Source organism: Phyllobates terribilis, unplaced genomic scaffold (assembly GCF_046119375.1).
Source record: "Phyllobates terribilis strain yellow unplaced genomic scaffold, ASM4611937v1 Scaffold_70__1_contigs__length_7381418, whole genome shotgun sequence".
Taxonomy (NCBI): Eukaryota; Metazoa; Chordata; class Amphibia; order Anura; family Dendrobatidae; genus Phyllobates; species Phyllobates terribilis.
In genome coordinates this window covers 5,400,211-5,425,401 of record NW_027362830.1, presented here as the reverse complement: position 1 = coordinate 5,425,401, position 25,191 = coordinate 5,400,211, and the positions used below count along the sequence as shown (strand labels likewise).

Below are 25,191 nucleotides of genomic sequence, written 5' to 3'. Positions count from 1 at the left end.
AGGAAATGGACAAACGGTCCAGTATAGTATTTCTGAGAAGGTTTTCTGAAGCCATACCGGGGGTAATTAACCATTGTTCCATATGTGTATGGATTTCTTGACAGCGTTTCTTCATATATAAGCTTCCTTTCCAAGCATAGTGTCATTTATCCTGGATTTTAGTTCTGTTATCGTTGGGGGAGAATTGTCTATCCAATGTAGTGCCAACAACTATCTGGCTAGAATAATATTCTTGAGCTAGCTACTGCCATATGGGAGTCTGGTCTACGTCCTCTCCCAGGAGTCCTAGGATACAGATTTTAGGTTCCAACTGAAGTTGTATCCCAAATACAGATAGTACAAGAGCGATCACCACATTACAGTAGTCGCCAATATTCCCACGTCATATGTATTAGGTGGGCGTGATTTTTATCACATTCAGGGCATTTGTCATCCGTTTGTATTTCAATTTTAAATAAAATAATATAATATACCCTATGAATGATAAGAATTTGGGACAATCTTTGTGTCTTCGACAAGGAAAGGTTAGGTATCAAATTCAGTATTTCCCCCCATTGCTCCTCAGCTAAGGGACACACATCCTCTTCCCATTTTGTCTTAACTATTAAAGCATATCCAAAAGTAGGGCCAGTAATTGCCTATAAATAAGGGATATTAGACATTTTGTATCCAGCACTGTAGCAATGGTATCTATCGGGTGATGTCCATCAATCAGTATGGCGTTTATTCTAGTTGTGTGTTATATGCATGACGTATTTGCAGATATTGATAAAACATCCTATGTGAAAGTTAAAATCTGCCTTTATTTGTTCAAAGCTCTTGAATAATCACTTCCTCAAGAGTTCTGATACCAAACATTTACCCCTATCCACCCACTCACTAACATCTTTTAGTTTCTGTAACTCTGGTAAGTTATAGTTGTGCCATAAAGGAGTATAGTTTGTGTACTTTCCAATTCCCAGAATATTTTTACCCCTATCCCAAACCTTATATATTAACTTTAGCTTAAGACATTTTAGGTCATTTTCTCGAGGGCGCCCCATGTTTAGTACCGAGAATGGAAGCTTCCGCTTGGTTCCTTCCATAAGTAACAATATTTGCGAGTAACCCATCCATGAAACGACCTTAGCTGCTTTCTAGCGTTAAGCAGGTCTGCGTATGTCTGGAGGGAAGCAGATCATTTATGTTGTTTGTCAAGAAGATCAATCCGCTCAAGCAAATGGGAGACTTTAGCTGCTTTCTCTTTTTAGCCGGCATCCATGTTTTATTAGTATCCCTCTGAGGACGCATTTGAGAGCTTCCCATTGAAATGGTAAGGCAGTTTCATCATGCTCATATTTGTGAAGGAGTCTATAGTCTCAAGAAGGTCTGAGACACAGAGTGAGTCTTTCAGCAGATTATCATTTAAGTTCCCACAGTTGAAGCCTTGGTGGAGTCAGGTATAGTCAGATAACAATATACAGGAGCATGATCTGACCATATAGCAGTCCCTATCAGAGATGTAGGTTGCCATGTAAGCAAGTGATGGAAATTTAATGAAAAGTCTCTACGGCTATGCATATTGAGTATAGGAGAATAATACGTATAATCCTTTACATCTGGATGTTGTATCTTCCATACATCGACCAGTTGGAAAGACCGGAGCACGTTTAGCAAAGCTTTTGGGTGATTTAGATTGGTGACTCCATCCCAGGAACCCTCTAAAGAAGGATCCAAGACAAAATGAAAGTCACCTTCAATGATGATAAGGTCCTACAGAAAATGTTTTAGTTTAAGTACTGACATCATGTCTTAATTAGGTCACAATTAGGGAGACAGAAGTTTGCCAAAGTCAAAATGTTGGAATAGATGGAGATCTTAAACACATACCTCCTCTCAGTGTCAGACAGTGTTTCTACAATGGTATGCGGCAGTGATCTGTGTCGGCCTATACTCCGCACCTTAGACTTCAAAACAGCATTTGTACTGTGACGCCAAGATGAATAATATCTGTTAGTAATCTGAGGTACAGTATATGATCGCCTCTAAAGTGGGTCTCCTGAAGAAGGAGAAAATGAACGTGTTGTTTATTCATATGATAAAACACTTGAGCTCCTTTCTCTCGAACATTAAGTCCTCTGACATTCAATAAACGAGTTTTGAGTTGTGTCATATTATATGAAAAAAAAGGAGGAGGAGAGAAAGATTAAGAGCAAAGAGGAGGTATAGATGGTAGATAGTAATGTCTACCTCTCAGTGGCCAAGAGGTATAGATTATGAATATATCAAACACTAGGAAATTACGAAACAAGCAGATCCCAATGCAAGTCCTTAACTGGGGGTTGTCTTTACAGGTGTAAGTCAAACCTTTAGTTCTAGGGTTCCTATTAGGGGGAACCATAGAATATATAGCGAGCAAAGTAATACAGCCTGATATTACAGTAATATAATGTGAACTCAAATTAAATGCCGTTATAAGATATTGTAAAGATCTGTGGTTGTGGGTTGTAAGTAATCACCTAGGCAGATTAACAATGCAACAATATTTTATTGATCACAGCCATGGTAATAAGCAATTCCAGGTAAATGGCCAAAAAACAGTTCTCTCAGTCCTCAAATTCCCAATCTGGGTTCAGTAGTTCCACTGGCTTTGTATAAGGCCATACTCACTGTCTCCATCCTCTTCCTCCAATCCTTTCACCCAACTCTCCTAAAACATGTCTGTCCTTTCTTCCACTGGGCTCAGTCCCCTCCCAGGTCAGAAGTGATCACACCCTCCCCCTTAAACATTCATTCTTCGCTAAACAATGAAGAATATTCTAGAAGCCTTCATCTGAGACTGCATGTAAGACCCCCTGTGGGGATGGCTCCACTGTGTCTACAATCTACACACACATAACGAGATTATTGGCTATTGGAACAATGGTTAGATACTCCTGAGATACAGATTAGTGGAATGCTGGACATTTTACAAGTGAATCTAGTGCTCATACTGACAAGTCAGCAGAACTATATAAAACATAACAAGTAAATCACTAATAAAACAAAATAATAATATTAACAAAAATGGTGGTCCGTTGCTGGAAAAGTATCATAGTCTTTAGAAAATGGGCAGCTCCTCACAGATATGAACTGAGACGTTCTGTATAGTGGAAGAGTGGCACCTAAAACTCTATTTAGATATATCTTATTATATTCTGAAAGAAATAAGTACGCATCTGCAAACTGTCTCTCTCATCAGGGAAAAGAAGATTCATTTCAGGAGCTCATATGATTGGCAGGTTCCTTTTCCGTCTGGGTGCATCACCATCAAATTCCTGATCCATTGAAAGCCTTCTGTGATGTGCCGAAACTCTGTGGCAATGGTGGAGAAGGTGGCCAATCAGATATATGGATTCTGGGAATGTCCAGGACATCACAGAATGGTCTCATGGCGCTTTGATCTTTCAAAGTATACAATGTTCCATTTTTTTCGGACTTGCAGCTGGAAAGGGTACCACAGGAGTACATCAGACCATTTACCTAGAGAGTATCAAGTAGTGGTGTCAATACCCTTCTTTGAGCAAGTGCCATTCAGGATAGATCTGTGAGCAATTGTATGCGTTTTCCATTGAAATCACCAGGACCCAAATCCCCTGCTTTCCTCACAACGGCCTCTTTTACATTGGAAAAATGTATGTGACCGATAATGTCCCTTGGACACTCAGGATCTGGGCCATGATTGCCTAATGTACGGTGCGCCCTGTCGATCTCCAGCTCCTTATCAATAGGGTCACCAAGGATATAATTGAACAATGTCCACAGTGTTGGCATAATAGCTTGTGCATTGATGATTTCAGGATATTATTGTGATTTTCTTGGTCATCAATGATATTAAACAGACTGTTTATTTGCTGGCTGTGAAGATCCAGTGTTTGTTTCTGAGCATTTTGATGGCCACAACTTGTACGACATCATCCTCTTATCTCTGTACCTTGTCAGTAAGCTGTGATAGGCTAGAAGTGAGGGGACGTATTTCAGTTTTGCACGTGGTCTTCAGCCTTTGTATATATTGCTCTATCTCTTGTTTAGTAGGGATAGACGCAATATGAAATACAAATCAATTATGGCTTTCCCCATATTAAAATCCCCTGTGGCTGGGGCAGTATATTTCCCTGTGCAGCAAGCACTGCTCAGTATGTGGGCTTTGGTGAGAATACAGGGAGATTTGTGGAGATGTTTTCTTGTGAGGCCTACATTAAGAGAGAAGTTGGTGCAGGACTTACAGGCTTGAGCGGTCTGGCATCATGAGGGTTAATACTGCTTCTTTTTCCAAGCTGAGATGAGGCAGTAATGGCTCCAGAGCAGGATGATAAGACTTTCGATAAGAAACACTGCATATCAGACATGCTGACCGAGGTGGAGGACCTCAGATTAACCTCAGATCTCTTGTCTTTCTTTCTAATATCGGACGTCATGTTTAAGGCCAGAAATTGCTTATAATTCCCCCAGGAACCCGGTCTGAAGAGAGTGCTCTCATTGCTATGTCCAGGCCATGTCTTTCCTGTTGATTTTCAATACGTCCGAAGGCGACGTTGATTGGGAGCAGGACTGTGTGATGTAATAACCTTATGTGAGCCCCAGAAATGCAAGTTGTGACACCAATGGAACGGCGCCACAACGGGAGGTCCGTATGAGTGTTTTTATTTTAAAAAGGCCAAACATGAGGAATGAGAAGGCGTTGTACTAATAGAAGTGGAAAACCCCTTTAAGAAGATACAATTTTTCGGTTAGAATTGAAATGGGCTTCTCCCCTGTGTGACTTCTCTGAAGTTTATTAAGAGTTGATTTCTGTGTAAAACATTTCCCACATTAAGAACATGAAAATGGCTTCTCACCCGTGTGAGTACTTTGGTGACTAAGAAGTGAGGATTTCTTCACAAAACATTTTCCACATTCTGAACAGGAAAAAGGCTTCTCCCCTGTGTGGGTTCTCTGGTGTATAACAACATCTGATTTCTGGTTAAAACATTTCCCACATTCTGAACAGGAAAAAGGCTTCTCCCCTGTGTGAGTTCTCTGGTGCTTAACCAGATTTGATTTCTGGTTAAAACATTTTCCACATTCTGAACAGGAAAAAGGCTTCTCCACTGTGTGGGTTCTCTGGTGATTGACCAAATCTGATTTCTGGTTAAAACATTTTCCACAATCTGAACATGAAAAAGGCTTCTCCCCTGTGTGGGTTCTCTGGTGGCTATGAAGAATCTCTTTACGGTTAAAACATTTCCCACATTCTGAACAGGAAAAAGGTTTCTCCCCTGTGTGAGTTCTCCGGTGGCTATCAAGAATCTCTTTACGGTTAAAACATTTCCCACATTCTGAACAGGAAAAAGGTTTCTCCCCTGTGTGAGTTCTCTGGTGCTTAAGCAAACCTGATTTCTGGTTAAAACATTTTCCACATTCTAAACAGGAAAAAGGCTTCTCCCCTGTGTGAGTTCTCCGGTGGCTATCAAGAATCTCTTTACGGTTAAAACATTTCCCACATTCTGAACAGGAAAAAGGCTTCTCCCCTGTGTGAGTTCTCTGGTGCTTAAGCAAATCTGATTTCTGGTTAAAACATTTTCCACATTCTAAACAGGAAAAAGGCTTCTCCCCTGTGTGGGTTCTCTGGTGGCCATCAAGAATTGCTTTACGGTTAAAACATTTCCCACATTCTGAACAGGAAAAAGGCTTCTCCCCTGTGTGAGTTTTCTGGTGCTTAAGCAAATCTGATTTCTGGTTAAAACATTTCCCACATTCTGAACAGGAAAAAGGCCTCTCCCCTGTGTGAGTTCTCTGGTGATAGACCAAATCTAATTTCTGGTTAAAACATTTCCCACATTCTGAACAGGAAAAAGGCTTCTCCCCTGTGTGAGTTCTCTGGTGACTGACCAAATTTGATTTCTGGTTAAAACATTTCCCACATTCTGAACAGGAAAAAGGTTTCACTCCTGTATGAGTTCTCTGATGTATATTAAGATATGATTTCTGTACAAAACATTTCCCACAATCTGAACATGAAAAAGGCTTCTCCACTGTGTGGGTTCTCTGGTGCTTAAGAAAACTAGATTTCTGGTTAAAACATTTTCCACATTCTGAACAAGAAAATGGCTTCTCTCCTGTGTGGGTTTTCTGGTGGTTATCAAGATGCGCTTTCTGGTTAAAACATTTCCCACATTCTGAGCATGAAAAAGGCTTCTCCCCTGTGTGAGTTCTCTGATGTCTGATAAACCTTGATTTCTCTGTAAAACATTTTCCACATTCTGAACAAGAAAATGGCTTCTCCCTTGTGTGAGTTCTCTGGTGATTAACAAGATTTGATTTATGATTAAAACATTTCCCAGACTTGAAACAAAAAAATCTTTTCTCCGCTGTGTGAATATTTTGATGTTTAAGAAAACTATTTCCATATTCTGAACGTGAAAATGGCTTCTTTGAATTAGGAGTAGTTTGTTTTTTAATGCTTATTTTGTGACTTTGATTTTCCTTAGTAGTCGGTAATGAATCAGAAGACAGGACCTGTTTCAAAGGATCAGGTGAAAGATCTTTCCTGTGAAGGGATGATGGTAGATCTGGAGTAATGGCATTCACTTCAATTGTATCCTCTGGGATCTCAAGATCGTCTGATTTAAAAATTGAAGATGTCAGCTGTCCCTCTGATCTCCTGGTACAGTCATCTGCCAAGAATAAAACCAATAATTATTTTTGAATAAAATATTCTTGAATTATATATTTTTTAACATTTCTACTTAAACTGTAAAATAGCAACTCATGTAAAAAAAATATTGAATTATTCACCAAGAAAATTACAGTTCACAGTGTAATAGAAAACTTCATAGCAAGACCAAGTAGAGCGTGATGTTCAACTGTTTGTTCATTCAGTCTCCCAAATCTGGAATAAAAAGCCAAACAATGTTATATAGGTGTAACACCAGCTGTCTGCGGACTCCTCCCTTCTGGCGCTTTGCCTCCCGGTATAGTAGTCCGTTTCTTACTACTAGAAACTCTAGCTGCAGAGTCAGCAGGACATACTCCTCTGTTCTTAATGCATACTTTTCGCGCCTCCAGCCCCTCTTAACCCACCATTGGACTACCCCCACCGACCGATCCTCCTGCTGCGCCTTTCTGACTTGATTACGAGTCAGTTGAGGGAGAGAGTCAGGGGTTACATTTGTCACTCGGCAGTACAACAACAGGAGCGCTTCACTGGATACTCCTAAGAATTTAGCACTGCACTGCATAGGGAGGGCATTAGTTTGATGTCTATGGCACAGAGTCTTCACCTCAGGGGCAGGGACCTCTATCCATCCTCCTTCTTCTTCCTCAGCGTGTCATGCAGCGTGTCCACTACAGCCCATTTCAAAGCCAGAAACTCCAGTTAGTGAGCTGAGTAGTTGCGTTCACTGGGAGTCAATCCTCTACTAATGTAGTAAACGGGAAGCAGACAGCCATCAAGGTCCTGATAGAGAATCCGTCCTAGTCCGTCGAGAGAAGCATCTACATACACATATGGTTTACTGGGGTCTGCATAGGCCAACACTGGAGTTTGGGTCAAACATGACTTCAGTTTCTCGAATGCAGGTGTCCATCTTTTCCCAAAAAGTTCATTAACTCGTAAATAGACTCTCTTTCCTGACCTTGAGGGGTGGGCTGTCCTCCCGGAAGGGGGATACCCCTTGGTAAGAGCAGTTAACGGCTTCGCAATCCGAGAGTACTGGGGTACAAATCTTCGGTAATATCCACAAAATCCTTAGGCCAGTTTACAATAGCCTCCACTTTGGTGGGGTCGGTGGAAATTCCTTCTCTGCTGACTATGTGCCCCACATATTTCACAGTCGTCTGGCAAATCCGGCACTTGTCAAGGGATAACTTCAACCCAGCCTCCTTCAACCGATCCAGCACCTTGAACAACCACTGGTTGTGTTCTTCCAGAGTCTTCCCAAAAACAATAAGATCATCTAGATAAACCAGGACCTCACGTAAGTGCATGTCCCACACTACTTTGTCCATACATCTCTGAAAAGTGGCTGGAGCACCTGTCAGTCCTTGAGGCAGTCTCTGAAACTCAAAGAACCCAATGGGGCAGATAAAAGCGGTCTTCTCTTGATCTTCTTTTGACAAGGGTATCTGATAGTAGCCACTCAGGAGATCTAACACAGAAAACCATTGGCTCCCTTGCAGGCAATCCAAAGCTTCATCGACTCGGGGCACAGTGTACTGGTCAGGGACCGTACGTTTCTTCAAGGTACGATAATCCACACACATCCTGACTAACACCAAATTTACATGCACACTAGGCCACCCATGATACTGACCTATCATACAATGGGACATACCACTGAGGTCCCCTGGCTGATACGCCCTAATTCAAATTGTTTGGCCTTATTTCCCGGTATCTCCCATGTGTCCAGGTGGTGGTTTGTGTGCATGTAAATTTGGTGTTAGTCAGGATGCCTTAACCCCCATTCATGTTTCAGGTGGTGAGTCCTCATGTCGTGATGGGACACTTTCAATGACTCACCAGGGGGATTATGTAACACCTGCAGAGGGAATTTTCAGGGCAGCTACCGGTATACTGGAGCTTACAGACACTAAGAAGAGCTTTGCAGCTGCGGTTAAACAGGGACCTACAGACATTAACCGTTTTTCCCCTGAGCTGGAGTGGACTACAATTCCCAGGGACCCTTGTTTCAGTCAGATGACACAGCCTGGGAGGATAGAAGGAGAGAGAGTGGATTGGATGAGGAGGGACTTGGGGGAGGGAGCTGGGCAGGAAGTGAAAGTGAAAGTTCAGAGAAAAAAAAAGAGCATGGCAGCTTGCTGTGAGGGACGGAGCAGTGTGGATCTGCATTCCTCTACGCTGCCAAGTGTGGCGGCCCCCTCTGAGATACCCGCGCTGCTGGAGAGAGCGCGGTCTTGTCACCCTCTGAAGCAAGTTACATCAAGGACTCGGAGAGTTCTACCAGCACTCCCACCGTATAAAGTCCTGAATACTGTCGCCCCCAGCTGGTGTCCAGAGAACCATCCGACCGTTTGAGACACACAGTGAGTGCCCTTCTGAGACTTGTGGTTCTACCAGCACTATTTACAGTGAGTACACTGCAACCCAGACTATTGACATTAATATTCATCTAAGTGCACCAACGGTTCTCATTTGCACGCCAACATCCGCGGCAACTGGGCCCCAACATTTGGACTGAGTTAAAACAAAAAGGGAAAGCCTGCTACATTATATTTGCAGGGTCGGAGTAGAAGTAGATATATGACTTTTATAGAGCACTGTTACTTGTATTGTATTCCTTTAAACCCACCTCAATTCTGCTGTATAGCAATAAACCTGTTAAACGGTTTTACTCCTGTTCCCTGTCAGTGTGTACTGAGCAGTGGCAGGGGCTTCCCGAATCAGCCCCTGGCAGAAGATAACAGTCTTTCGGCAGTCCCAGAGAGAGAGCTAGAATCAAGATTCTGGTGGAGGCACTGCGCCCTAGAGAGGTGAGACCCCCCATAACACCCAGTGTACCGTGGTAGCCCTAAAGGGGTGTTACATAGGCAAAAATAATACCAATAAAAACTTCTACTCATCTCACAAAAAACAAGTCCCCACTCAGGTCCATCATTTGTCAGTGGAAAAACAGAGATTTTCACATTATTAGTGGCTTAAAGGCTCTGGAAAAGCAACTTTGTTTCTAAAAACCAATCCAGCAATATTCGTTCTCTCAAAGTGAAATCTCCCCCTCTCTTCTGAGCCTTGCAGTGCGCCCAAACCACATTTATCATCCATGTATTTGGCATTACTATAGTGAGAAGAACCCACTTCATTTACAGTGTGTGTGTCTCCTGGAGCACAATCTGGGCACTACGTGTTGGGCAATAAAATGGCATATTTGTAATTTTCACTTTGAAACATCTACTGTGTGCTAATTTTCGGAAAGTGACTGTGGAGTCAAAGTAGTGACAACTTCTAAAGATTAATTAATTGAGGGTCATAATTTCAAAATGGAGTCAATATATGGGAATTTCTACTGGTCTGATTTGCTGACATTTTGTATGGTGTGGTGTGTCCCATATCCTCTGGGACCTGCTCCTGCGACGTCTGCTTCAGTCACCAGGTGCTGTCCTATTTATTCTGCAGGCGGCGCTGGTTATTGAGAAGACGTCGGGACCAAAAGTTCTGGGCGGCGCAGGCTCTGTCCAGCCACTTAGATTAGTTTGCATGGAACCAGTAGTACCATCCAGTCTGGCAGTATGGGTGTGTGTGCTGTCCAGCTGCAGTAACCTGCTCCCTACTTCTGGCAATTGGAAAGCACCGCACCCTACTAAAGCTGGTAGCATATTGCCGGAAGCGGCCAGATCCAGCCGTGTTCTCCTCTGGTTCAGTCCTCTGTGCTCAGCTCCCGGCTTGTGTATTTGTTTTCCATTGTGACCCCGGCCAGTTTACTGACTATTTTTGTGTATTCTGATTTTGTACTTTCTCTGCCCTCCTGGTTATGGCTACCTGACTATTCTTCTTCCCATCTCACTTTACAGAACAACAAGTAACACTATGGCCCAAGCCTAGGAGTATCTGTGTAAGTCCAGATCCCTAAGGAAGAATAAAGGGTGATGAGCAAAACTGTGACTACAGATAATAACACTGACTGAAACGATCAAGCTGAACAGTCTTCTTCAGAAAAAAAAAACCTTCAGTCTGTAACTGTAACTACTAGGTAGTTAAAGACTCACATAGGTGAGGCAGGCCGATCCAACCCCAAATAAACTATCATACAGAATGAACATGTAAAAAAAAATACAACAATAAAAATATATGTTACATCCCCAACACCAATGTATGTATGAAGGGAGAAATCCAACACTAAACTGGAGTTGCTCTCATTTATGGTGGACCATTGGAGGTATGATGAGTCCTGACCAGAAGAGTAGAGAAAGTATTAGTGCCCCCATTTCAGGAGAGATTGTGCAGGAATCTGAATTCTTTAGGATTGAAAAAATAATGTAATTTATGATGTGGAGTGAATCCATGAAACCAGGGCTCGAGCCATGCCACCACATCTCCTGCAGGCGTGAATAGATGTATATTACAGCCATCAGCCACGCACAGCTTAGAGACATATCATGGCACAGGTGTAATGTTATTTATGTAGTTTTATCCCATTCCTGCTTAAGTTAGTCAGTTTTAAAAGAAATTAAAAAGTCAGAATAAAGGGAAACTCCGTTGTTATTGTACAGAAATTCACACTTGGCCCTCACTGCACATTTAATATTGTCGATAATAAAAGTGAAGTTTGGCCAGAAAGACTGGACCTGGTCTTGTAGGGACCATATGAGAACATTCAGCAGCACAGAAGGGAGAGAAGGTAGATTCATCCAATAAGATATCAGGGATCTAGGAAGCCAACAGCATCATTACCCTCCGCTTTCTGTTACAGGTCCATCAGAATATTTTCCTTCAAGTGATTTTCTCACTTGTCAGCACATTCTACGTAAGCTGTCATTTGGCTTTGTAGTTTACAGATCTGGGCAGGTAACGGTCAGCGTCTACTAATCCCAGGGGGTAGGTGGATCCCCAGGTTGCAAGTTCTCTAGAAAAGGGTTTTCAATGCCCAAATTCATTTGAACAGTTTTGGGTGGAGAAGAATTTTGTGATCTAGAGGCAAAATGGTGATCACACGATTGTGATACAGCCGGACTACACCACCGATAAAGCAGCCACAGCCGGTGACTGAGAAGAATCTGTGACTTCTCTGTATTTAGTGGTTACTACTCACCAGGGTAGTCATATGTAGGAATCTCCTCCTTACACCGCTCATCAACCCTCACATATGTCTCTGTACTATGATTATGGGTCAGATTTTCACCCTGAAACAAATATTGTAAAAGTGACAGACAGAAGGAGAAGTCACATCTATGATCAGCTCTAATCCTGCCATCTCCACCGTTCTCATTACACAAGTATAAAACATAATAATGGTGAATAAAACAAGACTGAGCACAAGACCTTAACAGCCGTCTACACATCATAGGGGAGATCTCATGACACCTTCTCTCCATCTACCTGATGATCCTGAGGAACATTGGGATCTTCTTGTTTACAGTCCTGTGGAAGAAGAGGACGGGGACATCTCTCTGGTGTTGTCCTCTTACTGGATAGATCTGGGGGAAACACATACAGGGACTGAATTCATTCTTTACATACAGATAGTTATAGGCAGTGTGTATTTAATCCTGTCTATTACCTGGTGATGTGAGGGGCTGGGGAACCTCCATCATGATGTTCTTGTACAGATCTTTGTGTCCTTCTAAATACTCCCACTCCTCCATGGAGAAATAGACGGAGACATCCTGACACCTTATAGGAACCTGACACATACAATGATACCGTCATCCCCCCGATCCCTCCATAGCGTTACTGTATAATGTCCCAGCATTCCCAGCAGTGTCACCTCTCCAGTCAGAAGCTCAATCATCTTGTAGGTGAGTTCTAGGATCTTCTGGTCATTGATGTCCTCATGTATCAGGGGGTGAGGTGGAGGCCCTGTGACTGGGCTCAGGGGTCTTCCCCATCCCTCAGACACAGGGTCCTGACAGCGCTCACTAGAGGTCTTCTTCACTACTGTGTAATCCTGGTTATGGAGAGACACAGTAATAAATCTCACTCCAGACATTTCCAGAGTCCTCACCTCTCCAGTTCTGTCCATCTGTTATTCCCATAGATAAGAATGATGTAATGTGACGTCATCAGAATCTCTCACCTCTCCAGTAAGCCGGAAGAGGATCTCTAGGGTGAGGTGTAATATCCTCTCCACCATCTTGTCTCTGTCCATATCCATCTTTTATGGATCAATAAGGAAAATTCTATTATATAGAAGATCTTCACTGAGAGGATCTGATATTGTAGGGATCTGAATGAGAAGAAGATGAGCAGATGTAACATCATAAAAATCCTGTGTAATAATACAATTACTGGAGATAATAAGGGAAACATATGAGGAGATTTATTATTTTACAGTATTTAGTTTTCTTCTTTCTTCCTCGGAGTCGGAAGCTGAATACATTTCTCATAGACTCATCTTCCATGACGCTAAATCTCGTCTCCTTTACCAACAATCGGCATTAGCAATACTGCAGGAGATATTCATTACACGTGACATGAGAAATAACTACCGTATTTTCCGGAGTATAAGAAGACTGAGTGTATAAGGCGACCCCCAACTTTTCCAGTTAAAATATAGAGTTTGGGATATACTCGATGTATAAGACTACCCCTCTTCTAACGCACATACAATAAAAGTTAAAAAAAAAATCAGATTTGATTTCAATATGGTAATTTTAAAGTGATGAACCTTACCGGCGATTGGCTGGTTGTTGTATACAAAGCCTGCTTGGATTGGTCAGCTCTTCCTGCCTGCCCAGCTCTCCCTGTCTCCAAGACTATCAGAGCGGCAGCACATCCCTCTGGCCCGCCTTTGTATCCTATTACCGGTACCTCCTTCTCTGCCTCTCTGATCTCGCTCCTGAGGACTGCAGTGACGAGGTGAGGGGGCGCCTCACCGGGAAGGTGTAAGTGAAGCAAGCTGCAGGCGTCTGGGACGCCCGGGGTATGGAAAGAAGAGAAAGAGCGGTGCTGTGCCCAGAAAAACAGGCCTCTTTCACTCGTCTGGCCCGCCCTTGTATTACCTCCTTCTCCGCCTCTCAGGAGGTACCAGTAATAGGATACAAGGGCAGGCCAGAGGGATGTGCTACCGCTCTGATAGTCTTGGAGACAGGGAAGGCTTATAAATTACCATAAATACCGTATTTTTCGGACTATAAGACGCACCGGACCATAAGACGCACCTAGGTTTTAGAGTAGGAAAATAGAAAAAAAAATTTAAGCATAAAATGTGTTCACGCTGCACTTTTAAGGGGGAGGGGGTCTTCTACTGACACTGGTATAGGGGTAATGTCCCCCAATTCTGACAATATCCCCCATCCTGGTATATATGCCCCCCTTCCTTTTATACGTGGCCCCCATTTCCATCCTGATATGCCTGTCATCCCTCCATCCTGGTATGCATGGCACCCCTCATCCCTATCCTGGTATGCATGGCACCCCTCATCCCTATCCTGGTATGCATGGAACCCCTCCATCCTGGTATGCATGGCACCCCTCATCCCTATCCTGGTATGCATGGCACCCCTAATCCCTATCCTGGTATGCATGGCACCCCTCATCCGTGTCCTGGTATGCATGGCACCCCTCATCCGTGTCCTGGTATGCATGGCACAGCAATCCCCATCCTGGTATGCATGGCACCCCTCATCCCTGTCCTGGTATGCATGGCACCCCTCATCCGTGTCCTGGTATGCATGGCACCCCTCATCCCTTCCCTGGTATGCATGGCACACCTCATCCCTATCCTGGTATGCATGGCACCCCTCATCCTTATCCTGGTATGTATGGCCCCTCATCCTTATCCTGGTATGTATGCCCCCCTCATCTTTATCCTGTTATGTATGCCCCCCCTCAGCCTTATCCTGGTATGCATGGTCCCCCTAATCCTCATCATGCTGCACATAAAAAAATAAACACTCCTACTCACCTTTCTTCTCTCCTCCAGCGCTGCGTCCTATCTGCCCGCACTGATCTTGCCTTGTGAGCCGCGCATGGCGTCACTACCATGCGAGGCTCACAAAGGGAGATCAGCTACTGGAAGTCACTGCTCCTCACGCTGGAACTGTGACTTCATGCTCCTTAATACCCGGCACACAGCGTAGCCGCAGAGCGGCTCCTGCTGCTGCAGGGCGATCACGTGTGCCTGCTATTAAAGGGCATGAATATTCACCCCCCCCCACGGAGAGAGGTTGAATATTTATGCCCTTAAACAGCGGGCACAGGTGATTCCGGCAGCACCAGGCGCCGCGCTGCTGCTACACTGTGTGCCGCTATTAAGGAGCATGAATATTCAGTGCTCCCCACGCCTCATGGGGGGGGTTTGGTCGACTATATAAAGTATTTGGGGGCCTCCCGACAGATGATGTTAGGGCAGAGAAGGATCTGTCATCCTGAATTTCAGAGGCTAATCCGTTTGTTCTTCCTGTAGATAATCGTCCACTAGAGGAGTCTGGAGGCGACTTTCTCATACAGACCACAGGAAAGCTGGAATATTTGTGTGTATAGGGAGATGGAAGAGATAGCCGTCTGCCAAATGACTGTTCAGCCAACACTTATCTCATGTGTATGGAGCCGTTACGATTACACTAACAGGCAAGGATAATACACCGCACTACAGTAGTACAGTGCATCACGTGAGCAATCAGAGGATTGTATGTTGTATGATCGTGACGCGCCCCCTGTGGTCGTGGGGTACACGGTAGCCAGGCCGGTTCTGTATTGGGGTAGTCACGGTGGCAGTGACCCAGTCCGTGGCCCAGGGAGGTCAAATAAAGAACAGTGAAAGTCAATTTGGTGAAATAAAGATTTGGGGATAATGTTCGTGACGCCACCCGTGGTATGCGGCTATATGGGGCCCCCGCTGCGGTGCAGATCCACTGGGGCTGTTGGTGACGCAGCAGAGATGGTTTGGCTCTCCACGGGTAGAGCTATGCCCCAGGTCAGTATAAAGGACTTGATGAGGTAGATGTTGTCAGCAGGGACAGTGTAGTGCAGGGCAGGGCAATTAAGTCAAGGACACAGCGGGGTGCAGTCTTCAGGTTTTACTCACAGTTGTTAAGTTCTCCAGGTTACAGTTACCGGTTTGCAACCACCCATGTCGTCCTGTGTCCTCCTGGGAAGTGATTCAGCCAACTCTCAAATATCCTAGGAGCACTTGAACGGGACCCTTTTCGGTGTACCTCTCCAGGCCGTCTCACTACGCTGGCTCTCGCCATCCTGCCCTGTGCCTCAGACACAGTGTCCCGAGCCAGTGGCCGCGGGCTTTGTCAGGCGACGTCTCGTCTGTCCCCTTGGTCCTATATGGCCACCTTTTCAGCGATTATGTGTGGACTGTGGCTACGGCACCTAAAGATATAGCAACCTCCGGTTTGCTAGCTGAGCTTTAAAGTACTCCACTAGTCTGGGGCCAGTCCCCTCCTGCGGCCTTGATCCCTCTATGGTCAGCGTGAATTCGGGCGCACGGGTGGCTTCCCGCACTCGCCGTGCCCCTAGGATCCCTTCTATTTCTGGAGCCTTTCCCACTGCTCCGGTCTTCTCCCCTCACTCTCCTACTGCTGGGCCCCTCTGACTGGGCCCACTCCTCACTCTCCACTGAACTCCTGCTCCAAGCACTGGAGCCAGGAAAATGGACCCTTCTAGATGTTTCTACCCTTGCTTTTACTCTTCCTGTCTGAGCTCCCCTGAACTATTTCCTCCACCCACCTCCTCCACTTAGTTCCACCCTCCTGACAGGGATTAGGCCTGTGCTCTCCCTTAGGAGCAATCTTGCCCTTCCCTTATGAAGTAGTGTAGTGTTGGATGTGAGTGGTTGGGTTCCGTGTAGTGCTCCCTCCTTACCTGAGAGTGGGGTACCACACCTCTGGCTGAGATGCAGCACTTCTGTGGCAACTGGACCCGCAGGGCACCACAATCGCACTAATGAGAGTTGTCACTATAGGGAAACCAGACTCACTGCACAATGTTCGTTAAGTCACGTCCATAAGAACTTTCTTATACTCTGTTATCCTATACACATTCTATACACAGTGACGTAGACAGAAATCACAGTGACGTAGCAATAGCTGAAATTGAGCCCGCCGAAGGGAAAAATATTATATATATAAATATATATATATATATATATATATATATATATATATATATATATATACACACACACACACACACACTAGATAGTGGCCCGATTCTAACGCATCGGGTATTCTAGAATATGTATGCGGCCGACCGGGCGCGACTAATCAGCGAAGCAGTGTTTAAATGGGTTGTGCACTACTTTAAATTAACCCACCAATGTATCCCCCCGGGGCCCCTAATGAATTTTGTAATTACGTCATGTTGTCAATACTGCTTGTGACAACATCGCTGACCACGCACAGCCAGCACATAATTCCCCCGGCCGCAGCCGGCTCTTGCTTCCGCTTACATCACGACTATTTGCGGCTGCAGCCAGGGGTCTCCTGTTCGCAGGCTGCGACCAATCAGCGAATCGTGTTAGTGAGGACCGAGGAGCGGCACTGCCGGTCATCTCCCAGCAGCATCGCCGCTGACCTCCATGCGGCTACCGTCGGGAGATCAGCGGCTAGGGCTGCTGATCTCCCGACGGCAAGTGTGAAGGGAGGACCGGGGAGCGAGGCCGCCGATCGGGGTACTTCTGCTGCAAGCAGCCGGGAGATGACCGGCTAGCACCGGTCATCTCCCGGCTGTGTCGCCGCTGATCTCTCGACGGTGGCCTGCGTGTTTCAAATCTGGCGCCACTTCGTGGCCGGGCTGTGCCAGTCGCTGAATGGTCGCGGCCGACTGGACGCGACCAATCAGAGAAGCGGTGTTTTAAATTTCGCGCCAATATCGCTGATTGGTCGCGGCCGGGCAGGTGCGACCAATCAGTGAAGCGTGTTTCAAATCCAGCGCCAATTCGCGGCCGGACTGCGCTCGTTGCTGATTGATGGCGCGACCAATCAGCGAACCGTGTTAGTGAGGACCAGGGAGCGGCCCTGCCTGTGCGGGTACTTCCGCTGCGAGCTAGCGCCGGTCATCTCCCGGCTGCATCGCCGCTGACCTCCATGCGGCTACCGTCGGGAGCTCAGCGGCCAAGTGCGAAGGGAGGACAGGGCTCCATCCATTCTTCCATTGATGCGGTGAAGTAGTCCTGTGCCCTTAGCAGAGAAACACTCCAAAAACATAATGTTTCTACCTCTATGCTTGACAGTGGGGACGGTGTTCTTTGAGCCATTGGCAGCATTTCTCTTCCTCCAAACACGGCGAGTTGAGTTAATGCCAAAGAGCTCAATTTTTGTCTCATCTGACCACAGCACCTTCTCCAAATAACTCACAGAATCATCCAGGTGTTCATTGGCAAACTTCAGATGGGCCTGCACAAGTGTCTTCTTGAGCAGGGGGACCTTGCGGGCACTGCATGATTTTAAACCTTTAAAGGCGCAATGTGTTACCAATGGTTTTCTTGGTGACTGTGGTTCCTGTTGCCTTGAGATCATTAACAAGTTCCCCCGTGTAGTTTTAGGCTGATCTCTCACCTTCCTCATGATCAAGGATAACCCACAAGGTGAGATTTTAAATGGTGCCCAAGATAAATGTCGATTGACAGTCATTTTGTATTTCTTCCATTTTGTTACTATTGCACCAACAGTTGTCTCCTTCTCACTCAGCATCTTGCTTATGGTTTTGTAGCCCATTCCAGCTTAGTGCAGGTCTATGATCTTGTCCCTGAAATCCTTAGAAAGCTCTTTGGTCTTGCCCATATTGTAGAGGCTAGAGTTTGACTGATTAATTGAGTCTGTGGACAGGAGTCTTTTACACTGGTGACTATGTAAGACAGCCAGTGTCAGACTGGGGTGTCTGGGGCCCACAGGGGGAATTGATCCTCGGGGCCCACTCTACAGCTATATGCAAATACCTGTTATCTGTTATCCCTGTTATAGTGGAGCGTCAACTGTAAATAGCAGGCGGCTCCTGCATCTACTGTGCACCACTATAACTAGGATGTACAATTAAGGTAGTTTGTATTAAAGGGGTTGTTTGGTTAAAACAAGTTATCACCGATCCATGGGCTCTATAGGATAAGTGATAACTTATTGATCGTTTGGGTCCGAACATTGGAAAACGCACCTATCGGAAGAATGGGGAAGTTTTATCCCTGTCAGGACACTTATCCCCATTTTAAAATGCAGCAGCAGGTGGGAAGTCTGACCGCAGCCTCATTCATTCTCTTTGGGGCTTCCAGATAAAAACAAGAACAGCAACTGAGGGAATGAATGGATCAGTGGTCAAGTCGCACATGAGCTCCACTCTAATGGGAATAAAAAATCCACATTCTACCAATTGGTGCACGTCCCAGTATTCAGACTCCCACCAATCAATACTTTATCACTTATCCTGTGGAGAGGTGATTACTTGTTTTCCCCGGAGAACCCCTGTAAGTGCATCTTGTTCCAAATATTTAATCACTAATGGAAATAAAGAATCTTCTAATTAATATCAGAAAGAACAAATGACCGCCATACCCAACACAACCCACTATACCAACAGCAATAGTACCACATACAAGGGAGAAATACTGCCACACCATGACCAGACCACATATTACCACCACATATTACCACCACCATAGTGACCAAATAATACTATATACAAGGGAGAAATACAGTGACACCCGTGACCAGACCACATATTACCACCACATAGTGACTGAATAATACCACATACAAGGGAAAAATACCACCACACCATGAGCAGACCAGATATTAACAGCATATAGAGTCAAAATAATTCCCCATCATTGCTCTCCCCCACCTCCTCCATCATTGCTCTCCCCCCACCTCCTTCATCATTGCTCTCTCCCACCTTCTCCATCATTTTCATATTGCCATCATCATTGCCATATCTCCCCCCACCTCCTCCATCATTGCCATATCTCCCCCACCTCCTCCATCATCATTGCCATCCCCCCCACATCCTTCATCATTGCCATATCTCCCCCACCTCTTCCATCATCATTGCCATATCTCCCCCCACCTCCTCCATCATAATTGCCATGTCATATCTCGTACAGTTACTACCAGTTTCACGATAGCCCAATTATTATTATTCGCTGCCACCACCGACCAAATTTGAAATATAATACAAGCCTGGTCGGACGCCTGCGTTCTGGTAGTGTATGGCTTCGGGGAAGGGAATGATTACAGAGCAAAAGAAACAGGACTATTAAAAGTTATATTTAATCCAAAAGGGAGATTTTACACAAGGGGACAATACAATACATATGCAGTTACACAAAATAATAAGGATTAAAGAAGAAACTTACTATATGATCGCAGAGACGATTCAATATAGCTGGAGGGGAGACACCCCACTTGAGTCTCCAGAGACCACACACGGTATAGCTGCAGTCCATTTTTCTCCCCGGAGAGGCTCACAGCTCCGGGAAAATAAGCATATAGTTCCATGGCTGACCCTGTCACTAAAAATATGGGCCCCATTATCATAGGACGTATGGAACATTAGTTATTCCATCTTTTATTTCAGCTCCGAAAATCCTGCAGTTTGCAGCTGGGGAATTGTCTTAGTTAACGAGCTGCGTCCTCCTCAGCTAGATGTAAATTGTCGGAGGTCTGTGTCAGAGGAAAACACACTCACATGCTAATTGGGGTTGTAGCACCTTTTTTGTGCCAGCATCTGTCCAAGCCACTTCTGCTGTGGTGATAATTTGCATACAGACAGATGGTAGATTATCAGCTCTTCTCTCCTGACAAATAGTATAGGGGAGAGGTAGAAGAAGGAGGGTCTGGGGGGGGAGGGAATTCTTAATATTTTTCTGACAGGATAAAATACTTATTTCTCACTGCAAAATGCAAATAAATTTATCTAATTTAAACATTGTGATTTTCTTGATTTGTTTGGATATTCTATCTCTCAATGTTAAACTTAATCTGCACTTAAAATTATAGATTGTTCATGTCTTTGTCAATGAGCAAACTTACAAAAACAGCAAGGGATCAAATACTTATTTCTTCACTGTATATTACATATACAGTACAGACCAAAAGTTTGGACACACCTACTCATTTTAAGATTTTTCTGTATTTTCATGACTATGAAAATTGTACATTCACACTGAAGGCATCAAAACTATGAATTAACACATGTGGAATTATATACTTAACAAAAAAGTGTGAAACAACTGAAAATATGTCTTATATTCTAGGTTCTTCAAAGTAGCCACCTTTTGCTTTGATGACTGCTTTGCACACTCTTGGCATTCTCTTGATGAGCTTCAAGAGGTAGTCACTGGAAATGGTTTTCACTTCACAGGTGTGCCCTGTCAGGTTTAATAAGTGGTATTTCTTGCCTTATAAATGGGGTTGGGACCATCAGTTGTGTTGTGCAGAAGTCTGGTGGATACACAGCTGATAGTCCTACTGAATAGACTGTTAGAACATGCATTATGGCAAGAAAAAAGCAGCTAAGTAAAGAAAAACGAGTGGCCATCATTACTTTAAGAAATGAAGGTCAGTCAGTCTGAAAAATTGGGCAAACTTTGAAAGTGTCCCCAAGTGCAGCTGCAAAAACCATCAAGCGCTACAAAGAAACTGGCTCACATGAGGACCGCCCCAGGAAAGGAAGACCAAGAGTCACCTCTGCTTCTGAGGATAAGTTTATCCGAGTCACCAGCCTCAGAAATCGCAGGTTAACAGCAGCTCAGATTAGAGACCAGGTCAATGCCACACAGAGTTCTAGCAGCAGACACATCTCTTCAACAACTGTTAAGAGGAGACTTTGTGCAGCAGGCCTTCATGGTAAAATAGCTGCTAGGAAACCACTGCTGAGGACAGGCAACAAGCAGAAGAGACTTGTTTGGGCTAAAGAACACAAGGAATGGACATTAAACCAGTGGTAATCTGTGCTTTGGTTTGATGAGTCCAAATTTGAGATCTTTGATTCCAACCACTGTGTCTTTGTGCGACGCAGAAAAGGTGAACGGATGGACTCTACATGCCTGGTTCCCACCGTGAAGCATGGAGGAGGAGGTGTGATGGTGTGAGGGTGCTTTGCTGGTGACACTGTTGGGGATTTATTCAAAATTGAAGGCATACTGAACCAGCATGGCTACCACAGCATCTTGCAGCGGCATGCTATTCCATCCGGTTTGCGTTTGGTTGGACCATCATTTATTTTTCAACAGGACAATGACCCCAATCACACCTCCAGGCTGTGTAAGGGCTATTTGACCAAGAAGGAGAGTGATGGGGTGCTACGCCAGATGACCTGGCCTCCACAGTCACCAGACCTGAACCCAATCGAGATGGTTTGGGGTGAGCTGGACCGCAGAGTGAAGGCAAAAGGGCCAACAAGTGCTAAACATCTCTGATAACTCCTTCAAGATTGTCGGAAGACCATTTCCGGTGACTACCTCTTGAAGCTCATCAAGAGAATGCCAAGAGTGTGCAAAGCAGTCATCAAAGCAAAAGGTGGCTACTTTGAAGAACCTAGAATATAAGACATATTTTCAGTTGTTTCACATTTTTTTTGTTAAGTATATAATTCCACATGTGTTAATTCATAGCTTTGATGCCTTCAGTGTGAATGTACAATTTTCATAGTCATGAAAATACAGAAAAATATTTAAATGAGAAGGTGTGTCCAAACTTTTGGTCTGTACTGTATGTAGTGGATGGGTGGAGGAAGTAGTTAAGGGGAGCACATAGCGGGAAATATAAAAGAGAGTAGCCATCTTAGCGACAGTCAGAGGAGTAGTGAGGAGGAGACAGGGAGCGGAGGCTCTGTATGAGCTCTGCTCCACAGGCAGGCCTAGTCAGGAGGCCTGAGCCTGGGAGAAGGAGAGGGAGCAGGAAGGCTCCAGGAACAAAGAAGGGACCCTAGGGGTACGGGCCATGCAGAAGGCCCCCCGTACGCCCGCTGCTACCAGGAGGTTGAGGGGTCAAGGCCAGAATAGGGAACCGGATCCCTCAACTAGTGGAGAAACATTCAAGGCTCAACTAGAAACCGGCGGTTACAGTGTCTAACATGCTGCAACCATAATCCACACCAGTGGCCCTAAGAAGGTGTCCACATAGGACCAGGAGATGGAACATACGTCGCCCGCTAAGGCCCGAGGGTACCGGATAGAAGCGGCGCTGGGTGTGAGGTACAAGGAAGAGGCCAGAGGAAGGTACACAGAACGGGGTCCTGATAAGTGCTCTGGAGATACCCGAGGGTGGACTGAGCCCCTCACTGAGTACGCACAGCACGACGTGGGAAGTTATGATCTGCAGTGTAACTTGGAGATTGACAACCGTGAGTAAAGACCCTGGGACTGCACCATCTTGTCTCCGTGTTTCTTACCGCGCCAGCACTAACTGCACTGGGACGCCCTGCACAACCACCATCATTCACACGCGCTGCCCTGACGCTACACTCTTCCTGTGGGGAGTCATATTACACTTGCTGCACATTCCACCAGCTTCAGCGGACTGCTCCGCAGCGGCGGTTAACAAATCCACAGGTGGCGCAGTCGGACATTAACACTTATCCATATAAATTACGCCCTGGATTGACCGCCCTGGGTCACGGACCGGGTCACCGCCACAGTGACTACAACCCCCAGCATTTACAAGGCCCGGCTCCGGGTACCCCACGGCCCAGGGGGCGCGTCATTACAAATTCCCTTCTTCGGTGGGAGAGCCACCATCCTCCCCCCTCTGAAGAAGGGAATACCAAAAGGCCAATACATCAGGCTGAGAAGGAATTGTTCGACTGATGGTGAATTTATACAGCAGGCTAAGGAAATGAGAGAGAGGTCTAAACGAAGGGGATACCCTGATTGGGTTTTGAGAAGGGCGCACCAGTTTGCTTTTAAACAAAATAGAGAAAATCTGCTCTCTCCAAGAACAAAAGACGATAATGAAAAAGGAAAAGAACTTATTAGGTTGATTGCGACATACGATAATGGTGCCCCACAAGCAAGGGTCATTATAGAAAAATATTCGGGAATTGTACCATAGACGAGGATTTGAAAAAAGTTGTTGGTACAAAACCACAAATCACGTTTCACAGAAACAAAACGATTGGAGACAGGGTTGTCAAAAGTCATTTTGTGCAATCTAAAAAGGACAAGTCTTGGTTACCAGGGAGACCGAATGGCTGCTACAATTGCAGTGGATGCGTGGCCTGTCCGAATGATAAGACTACAAAAACCTTTATGAGTAACGTTACAGGACTGTCCTTTGATATTAGAAGTTTTATTAATTGTAGAACAACATTTGTGATATATAAAGCAACATGTATTTGCAAAAAGGAGTAAATAGGGAAGACCATACGAGAAATGAGAAGAAGAATAGGAGAGCATCTAAATGATATTGCAATCAATAATGACACGCCCATTGCTAAACATGTAAATTTAGTGCATGGGGGGATCCGAAAGTAATATCATTTACGGGAATTGGTTGCATGAAAATGAATAGTGGGGGGGGGGGACATGGACAGAATCCTACAGCAAAAAGAAGCAAGATGGATTTTCCGGTTGAACACCATGACCCCTAAGTGGCTCAATGAGCAACTTGGCTATAATTGTTTTATCTGAAAGGAGTATCTCCTGATCCCCACCTTACAAAATCCTCCCCCTCGCTTCCCCCCGTTTGATCATGCTTACGTGAAGCGTCCCATTACATGAGCCTGTCAAAATCAGATTTTTGAGCCTTTAAAATCTTGAGTGCCTTCAAAAGAAGGTGATATTTATATCCTTAAGGATTATATACCCTTAGGAAGAAGGGAAATTTATGGATAGATATATAATATATGACATTGTGGGCAACAGGCTGCTTAAAGAGTGCTTTCAGAATGAAATACGTATATTTAAATTATAAAAAACAACAACCTGGAGGTCTGAACTGAGACATAAATTGATGTGCATGCAAAATGTAGATGCATGTTCACACAAGGCCATTGAACAGAGAGAAACCAAAGACAAGAAAAAATACCCAAATAACTGAAAGTAAATGTATAGATCGCACAGTGCAAAAATAATAATAAATAATAAAGGGTATTTAGTTAACATAATTTTGATCAAAATAATGTATAAGCTATCCCGAAACTTCACGGCAACCCTTATGGGACAGTCCTAACTCTAGTATTAAAAACCTTACCATTTGTCAAGTGACATACATATGGACATAGGCAGAGAGACTTGATCCCTAGTATAAGCATAAAACCGTGGCAGAATGAGCGCGTCAGCCCAGACAAAGGGCGGCCACACCCTTTTATATGCACTAAAGCATACTGACTGCAAAGAAAAAAAACCTGGAGGTCTGAACTGAGACATAAATTGATGTGCATGCAAAATGTGGATGCATGTTCACACAAGGCCACTGAACAGAGAGAAACCAAAGAAGCAAAAATTATGTTAACTAAATACCCTTTATTATTTATTATTATTTTTGCACTGTGCGATCTATACATTTACTTCCAGTTATTTGGGTATTCTTTGGTATATTTAAATTATGTCGCCTGATGAAGTTTGTATTTAAAGCTGC

At 44.6% G+C, this 25,191-nt stretch overlaps 1 protein-coding gene across 1 annotated transcript; it reads right to left on the bottom strand.

The window, feature by feature from the left end:
* Positions 1–1,877: 1,877 nt before the first annotated feature.
* On the bottom strand, positions 1,878–20,238 carry LOC141194402 (uncharacterized). The gene is made up of 6 exons (XM_073662309.1): positions 19,968–20,238; positions 12,438–12,617; positions 12,231–12,354; positions 12,050–12,147; positions 11,763–11,853; positions 1,878–6,674 (listed from the first exon to the last, which is right to left on the bottom strand). Exons 1-6 carry the CDS (start codon positions 20,055–20,057, stop codon positions 4,831–4,833), a joined length of 2,427 nt encoding a protein of 808 aa, XP_073518410.1. The 5' UTR covers positions 20,058–20,238; the 3' UTR covers positions 1,878–4,830.
* Between the last annotated feature and the right edge of the window lie 4,953 nt (positions 20,239–25,191).